The 13,836-nt window shown below is 47.9% G+C and overlaps 1 protein-coding gene across 3 annotated transcripts in view; it reads left to right on the top strand.

Annotated features, from left to right (window-relative positions):
- Positions 1 to 13,836, top strand: part of CC2D2A (coiled-coil and C2 domain containing 2A) — a 101,171-nt gene that overhangs the window by 38,732 nt on the left and 48,603 nt on the right. For all 3 annotated transcript variants that reach the window (XM_058670291.1, XM_058670290.1, XM_058670292.1), the window contains 6 exons: positions 1,042 to 1,251; positions 1,545 to 1,651; positions 5,746 to 5,886; positions 7,373 to 7,529; positions 8,186 to 8,421; positions 13,222 to 13,399. In XM_058670291.1, coding sequence (XP_058526274.1) covers positions 1,042 to 1,251; positions 1,545 to 1,651; positions 5,746 to 5,886; positions 7,373 to 7,529; positions 8,186 to 8,421; positions 13,222 to 13,399 — 1,029 coding nt within the window. The remainder of the gene's footprint in view (positions 1 to 1,041; positions 1,252 to 1,544; positions 1,652 to 5,745; positions 5,887 to 7,372; positions 7,530 to 8,185; positions 8,422 to 13,221; positions 13,400 to 13,836) is intronic.

Below are 13,836 nucleotides of genomic sequence, written 5' to 3'. Positions count from 1 at the left end.
TGCTTGGGAAGCTGAACTTGTAACTTCCTACCTTTTCTCTTAAACTGATTCACTCTCTGATACATACAGAACAAGCAGCAGGTGTCTTATGTAGAGTGGGTCTAACCTGCTCACCTCCGCCTTTCTTAAATGAGGAGTGCTTGCTGGCCAGGCATGGCTCTCATTTGCACCTCCAGAAGCTGCTCCTCTATCCCCACTCCCTGCTCTTGCTCTTCCTCCATATCCTTCTTCTTCTGTGCTTTTCCCTTAGGTCATCTCACAGGTGCTGCAAGACATCTCCCACCTGTTATCTGTCGGTGACATCACTAGAGATGTGCTGCTTTTGCAAATCCTCTTAGGTGGATTTTCCTAAGCTCTGGCACCAAGCTGCCTGACTTGAGCCCTCATTTTAAGCCTTTGCTGGTGAACCTAGCTCCCTATATATCTGTGCCTCCATTTTTTTACCTGTGTGATAGGCATCAGGCAGTATCCACCTTCTAGGATTGCTGTGCAGATGTTGTGGGGCCATGCACATATGTGTGAGAAACAGAGATCAGTAAGCGCTGGCCAGTGTTAAGTAGACTGATATTTGGCTCTCACAGATATTTAGCCTGCTCTGGCTTTCCTAGCACAGCTAACATCAGAAACCACCCTCATTTAAATGGGACACATTTTACACTGACACAAGGAAGCAGAAGGGGGCATACTGGTCCTTGTATAAAGAAGGATGATGAGCAGTGGATGAGAACATGAGTGCTGTCGGACTGTCCTGCCAACCAGTGTGTGCTTGGGATATCCCGAGACCTGTTCCCCTCCTTGAAGAAGGGCACACTTCTCTTACCCTCCTCATAGGCTCATTGTGAGTGTTGAGGTGAAACATGAGGGTACCCTTTGTTTAGGTTATACATTTCTATAAAATATTGTTGTTACAGACAAGTATGTTTCTTTTTTTAATGTTTCCTTTGATTTTTTATATATATCTGCTTTTCCACTGTGAATTAAACATCATGATCTAGAAAATTCTTTATGTGTGTTGCACGCACACTGCACTCTCCTTGGCAGGCCGTGAAGTATGTCCACAGTGGTCAGCACATGGTTGTATCTGGAGACCCTCCTGGAAATTTCCAAGTGGACATCGACATCTCCGGGCTCATCTTCACTCATCATCCCTGTTTCAGCCGAGAACACGTTTTGGCAGCCAAGCTGGCCCAGCTGTATGACCAGTACCTTGCAAGACAGCAGAGAAACAAGGCAAAATTTCTTACCGATAAGGTACACGTGAGCTCTCCCATGTTCCTTGTGGGTGGGGTTAGTTCTTCTAAGGAGCCCACAGGATAAGGCCACAAAACAGTGAAGCCTGTAGCCTATTTCTGCTTATTATCCTTAAATTCCTTGAGAACAGATGCCAGAAGGTCTCTGTTCAAACAGTTCATTTGCGTGAAGGTGGTGTGCAGACCGCTGGATGCTCAACAGCCTTTTGTCCGGCAGAAGCGGTGCTCTGGTCATCTCACTGCTGGTAGAGAATGGAGTTTCTCACTCCAAACTTGTCTCCCTGTCTTTTCAAGCTCCATGCTCTAAGAAACGCTGTTCAGACTGGTGTGAACCCAGAAAAACCCCATCAATCTCTTGAAACAACCCAGAAGGCCATCAAGGAGTATAAATCTGAAATTCGGTGAGTAGTTCCTAATGGTAACCACTGCCCTTTCCCACCCTCTTTTTTCCAGGTAGTTTTTCTCACTGCCCTAAAGACAGGTAAAATTCTTCCAAATAAGCTGCAGCTCCCACACTGGCCCAGTGGTTGAGTGAGGAGGTGGCAAAGCAGTAATTGCCCTTCTGAGTAGCACACGTCAAAATTGCAACAGATGCCACTCTGTGGAGCAGCTGCAGCCTGGGATGGTGCTGGAGGTGCCCATCGGCCTGGGCCCCATGTGCTGCTGCAGGTGCACATGGACATGTGCGCCCAGATGTGCACAGCATCACTCGCAGTAGAAAGAACTGAGTCTGAAGGAGCGCAACTTGATGCGATGACAGTGGATCTCTGCACCACAGTTGAACCGCAGATTCACAGCTGCATGTGTCAGTGGGACAGACCCAGGACACAACGCTGGTTGGGAACCGTGCATGTAAGGCAACAGGCACTGGTCCATGTGCTTCATGGAACCCAAAAAAAACAGTGCTGATTTGTTTGGGATACAGAGTTATGGTGCAGACAGATAGAAAAGACCCACTTCTGTTTCTTCCTCCTGGGAAACAGGGCAAGGGTTGGCATGATACCCGAGGTCTTCACATGTGCCTCTCATGCTTCACAAAAGAAATCTTGAGTAAATGTGGCAGAGGGTCAGCTACGGTCATGCTGTTTGTTATCTGCACTGTTCTGCTTGTGTTTGTAATTTTGAAATTCAAAAATTAAAATCCTGGTCAAGATTATACAGTCAACAAATGTAGGCCGCAGAATGTAAACATCAGCTGCCATCCCACCCCTCAGGGGAGTACACACACACACACACACACACACGCACACACACACACACACGCACACACACGCGCACACGCACGCACACGCACACACACACGCACACACACACACGCACACACACGCACGCACACACACACACACACGCACACACACGCACACATACACACACACATGTCTGTATAGATATTTGCTTTTTAAAGGAATCACATCGTGTATACCATTGTACAATGACACATCTTAGACCTTTTTCTATTACAGTATGCCTGTGTCTGTCATTTTAAATTTGCATTATATTGAGTCATTCTATTATGTATAAGTCCCAACTGAAAACTATTTGTATTACAGCATTTTATTACTGAAATTGTGCTGTAATTCTTACATGCGCATCTCTTTATGCTTATTTGGGTATTCTTCCAGAACGGCCTCTTAGAACAAGGAGTGATTAATTCCTGCACTTTTCTGCTTATAATCTAGCTTTGAGGTGTGAAGTTTTTTAGCAATGTGGACGTTGGTGAGCCTTATGTTGTCATGACTCTATGAAGAAATGTTTTAGAAGCCTATTGCAGTCTCCTTGGGAGAAATAATACTTGTTTTAGCATATCTGGGATAAGAAGAAAGTAACAGAAAGGTATCCTGCAAACAGTGCAGGTTTAATCCCCCCGCCGGATGGCAGACCCATTATATCCACATTCCTGTGCCTGGAAATTAAAACTTCTGCGATTCCGCATTCATGACCCAGTTAAAGGAGGGGGCTTTGGAGCCTTTGCAAGTCGACCCAGGTCCTTAATCCCCCAGGAGACTGCTCCTCAGCCACCCTAGGGAGCACCTTTGACTCCCTCACCCCACGGATCTGCTAAGCCCTGAGGGTGCAACCCGCCTCGTCCGTGCGCCTCCACCTTCCTGCTCTCCATCACCAGTGCCCTGAACTGGAACCGGGATGTGTAAGGAAGGAAGCAGGTTGTTTGTGCAGCTGTTTGTTTAAACACTTCTCTAACCCACTCTACTACACTCCTGCTCTCACCTTAGCCCAGAAGCAAAACAGACCTCGCTGCAGCTTGGGGACCCCTCGCCTACTGTATGCTTCACTCATATCTGTCCTGACCTTGACTCTGCCAGGCATGGTCTCGTGGAGATGCCCCCTTCCCTGGCCGCCCACTGCACCCTCTCCTGGATGTCCTCATACCCCTCACCTCATCTTCCTCCTCAGGGCTTGCTTTCGTTTTTTTTTTTTTTCAAAGATTAATTTTTATTGCAAAGTCAGATATACAGAGAGGAGGAGAGACAGAGAGGAAGATCTTCCGTCCAATGATTCACTCCCCAAGTGACTGCAACGGCTGGTGCTGTGCTGATCTGAAGCCGGGAACCAGGAACTTCTTCTGGGTCTCCCACAAGGTTGCAGAGTCCCAAGGCTTTGGGCCATCCTTGACTGCTTTCCCAGGCCACAAGCAGGGAGCTGGATGGGAAGCAGGGCTCCCGGGATTAGAACCAGTGCCCATATGGGATCCCGGTGCATTCAAGGCGAGGACCTTAGCCACTAGGCTATCACGCTGAGCCCTCTCTTTAACTTTAAAAAGTCTGCATTTTCCCTCCAGATGACTCCATGCCTGTGGTACTTTTGAATACATCCAACGCCAAAGACTCGCACAGTCTCGTTTCGGAGCTGGATGTCGCCTCCCCAATCTACTCCCAGTGCCCCAGTCAAAACTGCCTTTCATGTCCGCTCCAAAGCTCCAGTCATAATTATTTTAATGAAATATTCTTCCATGACTCTCCACTTCTTTAGGTTGTATGCCAGTCTTTTTTTTTTTTTCTTCTTTTTCTTTTCTGGCTAAGAGTTCTTCTCCACATTTTTGAGAAGCTATTTTGTCAGCTACCGTAAAAGGAAGTCAAAATTGAAAGCTTGAAAATGTCCTATAACCAAAAAAAAGGGAATATTTCAGCTTCTAATAAGGAGGCAGAGGACAGGCGCAGTGGCACAGCCGGATAAGCTGCCACTTGGGACACCAGCATGCCATGTTCGAATGCCTCGTGCAAGCTGTTCGTCCCATCCAGCAAGCTGCTTCAGTATGTTGTATCTACTCACATGTGTAGCGCCCGCAGCAGCCCTGTGAAATCAGCCCTGTTAGCATGCATGCCATACAGGTGCAGCTTTGACATGTGATGTGGCTTGCCCAACACTTGATAGTTAATGACAGAGCCAGGGCCCCCAGCCCGGACCATCTGATTGCAACGTCCTCCAGCAGAACACTTGGCTGCTGCACCTGGAGCCTGTTTCTTCTCCTTTTCATGCTTTCTTGCTTTCCAAAGACGGAGTCCTGAGTCTTAGATTCCCAGGCCAACTGCCTGTCCTCTGCCATCCTTCATTTCCACAGCCACAGGTTGAGCCCTTAGCATCCTGGGCTGCATGACTTCCTCAGCCTTCCTCTACAGGCTAACCCGACCCAAGCATATCCTCAGAGCCAGGCCACTTCTGGAGGTCAGGCAGCGCCCAAGCGGGCAAGGCTGCCTCCCTGGCGTCAGTGGCACTCTCAGGCGAATCTCACTGTGAACGTTGTTGCTACATGTGGATGAGTCTGTCTCCTGAGCGAAACCATAAGCCCCTTGTGGACAGAGATGCTTCCTCTCTCAGACACTGCAGAATCCCCTGGAAGGCTACATGGTACTTGTCCAAAGTTAATTAATTAGTAACATGAGAGTATTGAGGGATCTGGATTTGGTTCTCACTCATCAAGAGGGCTTAAAGTCGGGAGTTAAATCATTCCATAGTATGGTAACTAATGGCAACAAAGATGAAAGTGTGTTCAAACTGTGTCTCTTGAGTCAAGCCAAAAATATTGGTAATCTAGTTAGCATGAACAGTCCCCAAGGCATGCTGTAACATGATTTCATCTCCACAGCGTGCAACTTGTGATGTGTTAATGCACAGAGATGGCCAGTGTTCTGTCATCAAGTGGACGGCAGGATAAATGCCGTGCGTGCCACAAATTTCATCCATGAGAGCTTTCATTAGTGGGCCCCTTATTTTATAACAAGTTTTTATGAGGATTTTAAAAGATAATTTAGCCTAATTGAAGTCAGATGCATGTAGAAAGATCAAGCTGAAATAAACCTCTCAAAACAAATGGACATCCGATTGTCTTTGACACTGGTATTTGGTTTTCTAATTCTTGTCTAGAAGTAGCATTAAGACTGTCAAACTGAATGTGCAGTCACCATGACAGTATTAGTTTCCTATCCAATTTGTAAACTTGCGCACTTTTTAATCTATACTCATTTGCTGTATCTTGTAGGCAAACAAGAAAACTTCGAGATGCTGAACAAGAAAAAGATCGAACATTGCTCAAGACCATCATAAAAGTTTGGAAAGAGATAAAATCCCTTCGCGAGTTCCAGAGATTTACAAATACACCCTTGAAGCTTGTTTTGAGAAAGTAGGCTTTTTTTTTTCTGCCTTAAAGATTGCTTTATTGGGTTATATCATATATTGAGAAAAATATAGGAATCACAGATGCTGCGGTGGGTGGGCCTTGTGGCACAGTGCGTTAAGCGGCTGCTGGGGAGGCCTGCCTCCGATAGCAGAGTGCCTGCTTGGAGCACTGGCTCTTCTCTCCCAGCTTCCTGCCAATGCACCTGGGAGGCAAGAAATCAAGGCCCAAGCTCCTGTCTTGGGAGACCCAGGTGATGTCCTAGCTCCTGAATCCTGCCCCCAGGTCTAGCCACAGTTATTTTGAAACCGGGAATGAGCCGGGGATGGAAGATTCTCTCTCTGTTTCCTCTTGCTCTCTCTCTCTCTCTCACACACACACACACACACACACACACACACACATACACTTTCTCTCTGTCTTTTGCTCTTCCTTTTTCTCTTTCCCTGTCATCTGCTCTTTTAATAAATGTATTTATACATATTAAATCTATTTTTAAATATGTTAAAATATATAATGAATATATAGATATATTTTTTTAAAAAGAAGATGCATAGACACTGTTTAAAAAGCAGTGACAGGGGCCAGCATTGTGGAACAGCGGGTGAAGCTGCTGCCTGTAATGCTGGCATACCATGTGAGTGCTTGTTCAAGTCCCAGCAGCACCACCTCCAGTCCACTCCCGTGCTAATGCACCTGGGAAAGCAGGGGATGGCCCACATGTTTGGCTCCTGCCACCCACATGGAAGACACAGCTGGCGTTGCAGGCTCCTGGCTCTAGTCTAGTCCTTATGGCCATTTGGGAAGTGAACCAGTGAATGGAAAAACCTCTCTCTTTCTCTCTGTAGTTCTGCCTTTCAAATAAATAAGCAACAGTGACAAGTGAGTAACCATGGGTCTACTACCCAGGCTAAGAGATGGCCAGGTGCTGGTACCAAGCAGACCTATGTTCCACTACCTAGCAGCATCCTGTTCCATCCCAGAAGTAGTGACTATATCAATTTTGTGATTATTATTTCTCTGCTGTTAAAGCTTTACCACCTATTTGTAATCCCTAAAAAGAAATAGTTTGGTATTGACCACATTTATCTTTTATGGTAGCAAGAGTATTTTGTATTTGTTCTTCACCAAGTAATCATTGTTTCTTCAACACCATGTCTCTAAGTTTATTTGCTGAACAGGACATAGATGTAGTTTGTTAGCTTTATAATACTTCATTTTGTGAAGCTGGAAAAGTTTCACATTTTCACATTTGTGAAGTATTTCACATATTGAATTATTGACTTCATATTTTCTTATCAACAATTATTGTCAACTAGCGCTGATGTGGCCACAGGTCTGGAGCCCAGCTCTATGAGGCATGCATTCTTTGTCCAACGCCTTCCCTTTCCCGGGCGAAGTTCAGGTTTCCGTGTCTGGAACTGGCAGAGAGTGAGCCCAGTTAAGTGTTTGCTGACAGAAAATAACCAAAGTCCTCAAAATTATTTTAAAGGGAAAAAGTTGACCCAAAAGCAGAGGAGGAAGCATTTGAAGCTGAAGTTCAAGCGGAAATCAGTGAACTGCTAGAAGAGCACACGGAGGAGTACGAACAGAAGATGGAAGAGTACAGAGCTGCGCACCAGCGTTGGAAAGCCTGGAAGAGAGCGCAGGTGCATGCCCTGGCGCTTGGCCTGTGGGCAGGGCCGGCTGGTGGGCTGGCCTCTCCGGCCAGCTCTACTTTGTCTTTGATTCTGGTCCCTTACTGGGGAGCAGGAGTGTGACTGGTTAACACATTTGTGGAAAAAGTTGCCCAGCTGGCAGATGCCAGATCTGGCTTTGTCCATGTATAATTCTAAGGTAGCATACCCAGATGCCTGAGCGAGCAAACACGTCTTAACAGAGCAGTTGCCAAGCACTGGTCTGTTTCACCTTTGTTAGTTAGCGCTTTGCATGCAAGGTACCAGTGCCTCTGGGCTTCCCTTAGAAATTTCTGTGACTTTGTGCATACGGTCCCGCAGAAATGAATTCCAGCGTGCTCTGAAGTGGTCTTTGGCTCTCAAAATGCTGTCTTGACCTTAAGAATCAGTATTAATGATCGCATGAATCATATTGCTAAGCCCTTTCTAGGCACTATGTATGATCTCATTTCAAAAGTGTCGGGAGGAAGAACTTTCTATCTTGTGCCCTTTTGAAGAAAACTGAGTCCCAGAGGGACCCGTAACCTGCTGAGCACAGCTGAGGTTCGCACCCAGGTCTCTCTGGTTCTGAGCAGTCTCGCTGCTCAGGGAGAATCCTGTCTGATGTCAGGTTCCCTTTCACCCAGCAGAGGGCCAGGAAGAAGAAGAAGCACGTGGCAGAAGAACACCCCGATGAAGAGATCGAGGAGCCCCTGCCCGAGGAAGAACCTGTGAAGCCCACGCCACCAGAGCCCACGGATAGGGCAGCGTTGGAGCAGCAGGTGAGGGAGAGAATGGCCCGGAGCAGGAGGAGGCCTGGGGAGCCCACACTCATCCCGGAACTGAGCCTGGTGGGGAGCGTGACCCCCAACGACCAATGTCCCAGGTGAGCAGGTGCTCTGTGCACCAGGAGGCCAACAGCTGACACACACTGCACACTGGGCACCAGGAGGCCAACTGCCAGCACTCACTGCACACTGCGCACCAGGAGGCTGGCTGCCAGCACACACTGCACACTGGGCACCAGGAGGCCGACTGCCAGCACACACTGCACACTGGGCACCAGGAGGCCGACTGCCAGCACACACTGCACACTGGGCACCAGGAGGCCAACAGCTGACACTGCGCACCAGGAGGCTGACTGCCAGCACACACTGCACACTGGGCACCAGGAGGCCGACTGCCAGCACACACTGCACACTGGGCACCAGGAGGCTGACTGCCAGCACACACTGCACACTGGGCACCAGGAGGCTGACTGCCAGCACACACTGCACACTGGGCACCAGGAGGCCAACAGCTGACACTGCGCACCAGGAGGCTGACTGCCAGCTGATACACACTGCACCAGGAGGCTGACTGCCAGCACTCACTGCACACTGGGCACCAGGAGGCCGACTGCCAGCACACACTGCACACTGGGCACCAGGAGACTGACTGCCAGCACACACTGCACACTGGGCACCAGGAGACTGACTGCCAGCACTCACTGCACACTGGGCACCAGGAGACTGACTGCCAGCACACACTGCACACTGGGCACCAGGAGGCTGACTGCCAGCACACACTGCACACTGAGCACCAGGAGGCTGACTGCCAGCACACACTGCACACTGGGCACCAGGAGGCTGACTGCCAGCACACACTGCACACTGAGCACCAGGAGGCTGACTGCCAGCACACACTGCACACTGGGCACCAGGAGGCCAACAGCTGACACTGGGCACCAGGAGACTGACTGTCAGCACACACTGCACACTGGGCACCAGGAGGCCGACAGCCAGCACACACTGCACACTGGGCACCAGGAGGCCGACAGCCAGCACACACTGCACACTGGGCACCAGGAGGCCGACTGCCAGCACACACTGCACACTGGGCACCAGGAGGCCGACTGCCAGCACACACTGCACACTGGGCACCAGGAGGCCGACTGCCAGCACACACTGCACACTGGGCACCAGGAGGCCAGCAGCCGACACACGCTGCACACTGGGCACCAGGAGGCCAACAGCTGACACTGGGCACCAGGAGGCCGACTGCCAGCACACACTGCACACTGGGCACCAGGAGGCTGACAGCCAGCACACACTGCACACTGGGCACCAGGAGGCCGGCTGCCAGCACACACTGCACACTGGGCACCAGGAGGCCGACTGCCAGCACACACTGCACACTAGGCACCAGGAGGCCGACTGCCAGCACTCACTGCACACTGGGCACCAGGAGGCTGACTGCCAGCACACACTGCACACTGGGCACCAGGAGGCCAGCAGCCGACACACGCTGCACACTGGGCACCAGGAGGCCAACAGCTGACACTGGGCACCAGGAGGCCGACTGCCAGCACACACTGCACACTGCGCACCAGGAGGCTGACAGCCAGCACACACTGCACACTGGGCACCAGGAGGCCGGCTGCCAGCACACACTGCACACTGGGCACCAGGAGGCCGGCTGCCAGCACACACTGCACACTGGGCACCAGGAGGCCAACAGCTGACACACCCTGTGCACTGGGCACCAGGAGGCCGACTGCCAGCACACACTGCACACTGGGCACCAGGAGGCCAACTGCCAGCACACACTGTGCACTGGGCACCAGGAGGCCAGCAGCTGACACACCCTGTGCACTGGGCACCAGGAGGCCAACAGCCGACACACTGCACACTGGTTCACCTACTGCTGCATCCCACTGGCCACTCAGGAGCACACTGTGAAAGACTGCCTGTGTGAGCATCCCAGTCACATGTCCATTCAGCTCTTCGCAGGGATGTGGCTTTGGGTTTGGGTCCTTTGTCTGTAATTTCCATGTGTCTTTTTTTCTCCACTGGCAATGTGTCCCTCTTCCCTAGCCCACGCACAAAGGCCTCTCCTTGCCCTCACCTTCAGGTGCCTGAGAAAGGCCTCGGAGCCTCTCAGAGGAGTCTCTGCGTTGAGTCAGTCTGCTGAGGCATCCGCTTGGGATTCGACAAAAATACATCTGTGATCACCTTACACGATATCTAAGAGATGTCCATTTATGTGCATCTGTGCTTAGACAGCATCTGCAAAAAAAAAATCATACAAAATAAATTTTTTATATCTAGATTTCGGGCTTTTTGCTCCAAAATAAATTCATCTTTTAATTTCATTATCTGCAGTACCCTCATATAATAAATTCATATGCATATTTAAATTTTCATCCACTTTTTAAAAATTTTAATGTCATAAAAATGTCTTTTAAGTCTCCTACGGGTTTCTTTCCCACTATGGTCGACACCACCAGCATCTCCGGAGAACTTGTTGAAAATACACCTGCTAGTGATTGAATCTGAAGCCCTGGGGTGGGGCACAGGAAACTGTCCTCAGGGGTCTCCAGGCAACACGAATGTGTCACTTGAGAATCTATTTAGTGGGCCCTTAAAACGATCCCTACCTCCAGAGCCCAGCCTTCATTTTCCAATGAATTCAGACTTTTCATTATCAGATGCTAGAGCCTTTCCTATTTCAGCATGAAAATTGAGGACTCAAATTTATTCGATCAGCCACCGAGTTTATTAGGAGTTAATTAGAAGGCTTCCTGCAGCCTCCTGGTTTCACCACTGCCCGTATCCTAATGATTTACTGGCTTCCAAGTTGTACCTTCTTGTGTATTTACATGTGTTTCTGTCAACTTCACCACCCTCAGATGCTGTCCATCAGTACAGGACTCCCAAACACTAAATTAGCCACAGATATTGTAGCTTATCATTTTGTCAAAAACATTTAAAATTCATGACAGTAGAACATGGTTTTAAGTTGAATATTTGTGCTTGGTCATTTTTTGGTGGTGAGTCCCCTTTTGGCCAAGACTGTAAACTTCAGTTTAAGTTAGTTTTTACTTAGTAAGTTTCTGAGTTTCTACTAGGCTTTGCCACTGTCACCCAGATTACTGCCCAACCGAAGACCATCACCTCGCCTCTTCTGAAGCCGTCTGCTAAGGGAACCATGCAAGAAGAGGAAGTGCTTTAGGTCTGTTTGTTTTTCAAAGCTGCTGGAACCACAGTTCTGAATATAAATCAAGTCAGCAGGTATTATGGATAATTCCAGTAATTGAGTGTTAAATATCCTTTATAGAAAAAAAAACCCACTGAAGTCATTTGAACAGTTTCACATCTGAAATAGGTCAAAATGGTAGATATATAAAAAATTTAAAATACCACTCATATCGGTGAGTAGAGAATTTCTGCTTAGGGTGATGAAAACATTCTGGAAAAACAGGTGGCTGTGACAACTGTACAATGTTCTGAATGTGTGGTGGCACTGAGCTGTACTATTAACAACCTTACCCTACATTATATTACATATGCTTCACTATGATTTTTTTCTATTTTGTGCCTTCTGTTTCTTTTTTTAACTTCTTTTTTCTCCTCTATTTCATTTTTTACTTTTATGGTACAATTCCATAGGCTCTGGGACTTCCCCTACTTTCTTTTTTTTTTTTTAAGATTTATTTTATTTTTATTACAAAGTCAGATACACTGAGAGGAGGAGAGACAGAGAGGAAGTGGAGCTGCCGGGATCAGAACCAGCGGCCACATGGGACCAAGGCGAGGACCTTAGCCACCAGGCCACGCCGCCAAGCCCGATTTCCCCTACTTTCTTCCCATCTTCCTTCCCCCCAACTTATTTCCCCATATTATTATCATAGTAATAATAATAATATGCAGTTTCATAAGCAGCCTAAGTCCATCAGTCTTTTATTTAAGTGTATCCTGACATTGCTGGTACAGACAATGGCAGAAAGTCCAGCATCCTATTATTTTTAATAGACTACTAGCCAGAAAACTTGAGCTGAATTTAAATTGAATTTGCTGCTCTAGTTTTTTTCTTAGCCAGCTAGAATTACTATTGATTTAACCAATAAGGGGCGTTTTTGGTGGGTATCTCTGCAAACATATGCCATAAGATTAAAAACCATTCTTGGAATTTTGACTCATAACTTCCTGGGAGTAAGAGTGGCAGGCTTCAAGTCCGGGTTGCCGCAGCATACTTTTGCTTTGAATGACGCTCAAGAACAAGCAACATTTCTTCACACTCCAGGTTCATCTAGCAGTCATTTGCCATCCAAAAATGTTGAGAAAAAGCTTGGATCTTAGGGAAGCGAATTTGATGTAACCACCACACCAAGCTACCAGGATGCTTCAGGAAGTTCAGGGAAAAATTGGAATTGAAAGAAGTTTGATTTGGTACCAAAAAAAAAAAATTTGTTTTGAAATCTGTGCATAATTTTTTGGTCATATCCATTCCATGAACTTAAAAAAAATCCTCATACTGTTAACTTCTAGGATAAAACTTCCTACCCAGACAAATCTCTGAGGCTTAGATTGATTCCATTAAGCAAAGAGTATGTTTACTTAAGATCTTGTCGTGGGTGCAAATGCAAGGCGTGTTTGAGAAAAGCGAGGAGACCACAGCACCATGATGTTCAGACTCTAGTTCCTGAACTCCTTGCACCCTCTCCAGGGCCTGTCAATGGCTTTTTCCATCACTCCATGTTGCATCATTTTATTAAAGAAGTTCTCCAGGACCTCTGGCTATTTGGGAGATTGATGTGTCTGATTATACTCAGTGTGTTTCGTTCTGGTCGGTGTCCGTTTGTAGATGTCCCCCGTGATCCTCCGTTTCTCATGCTGATCTCGCGTGAATGGCTTTCTTCTCGCAGGGTGGAGGTCCTGCGCAGGGAAGACGTGAGGCGGCGCTCTGTGTACTTGAAGGTGCTCTTCAACAACAAGGAGGTGTCCAGGACGGTCAGTCGGCAGCTAGCGGCTGACTTTCGAGTTCACTTTGGACAGATTTTCAATTTGCAGATATTCAACTGGCCAGAGAGTTTAGCACTTCAGGTACGCATTTTAATTGTAATCACGTCACATGAATGTTCTGGTCATTGCCCGTGTGAGATGGCTTTATGTCACCCGCTAGCCGTGCAGGTGATGTGGTGACCTCTTGAGGGGAAGAAGTCAGCCTCTTCCTTGGCATATCTGTCCTGAAGGTCTGGGTGGGCAGGGAGACTTTTAGCCCACTCAACTCCTGGAAGATGTTGTTAATGACTGGCCGCAGTCCTGAAGGGCCTTCTAAGACGGCATGGGGGCAGGGGCTCATTCATTAAAAAATGCTTCTCTATCCCCCCTCCCATGACTCTCACATAATGTAACAAATGATTAGTTATGCCCCACTCCTTGGTAGTTATGATGAAAGTGGAGACACAGATACTAGTTAATAAATTTCCCCACTAGCCTAAATCCCACCATTAGCAATGATACTTAATGATGTGCATTTC

The sequence above is a fragment of the Ochotona princeps genome, chromosome 11, assembly GCF_030435755.1.
Source record: "Ochotona princeps isolate mOchPri1 chromosome 11, mOchPri1.hap1, whole genome shotgun sequence".
Lineage (NCBI taxonomy): Eukaryota > Metazoa > Chordata > Mammalia > Lagomorpha > Ochotonidae > Ochotona > Ochotona princeps.
Note: the sequence above shows the minus strand (reverse complement) of the source record. Positions and strands in the feature narration are given on the sequence as shown.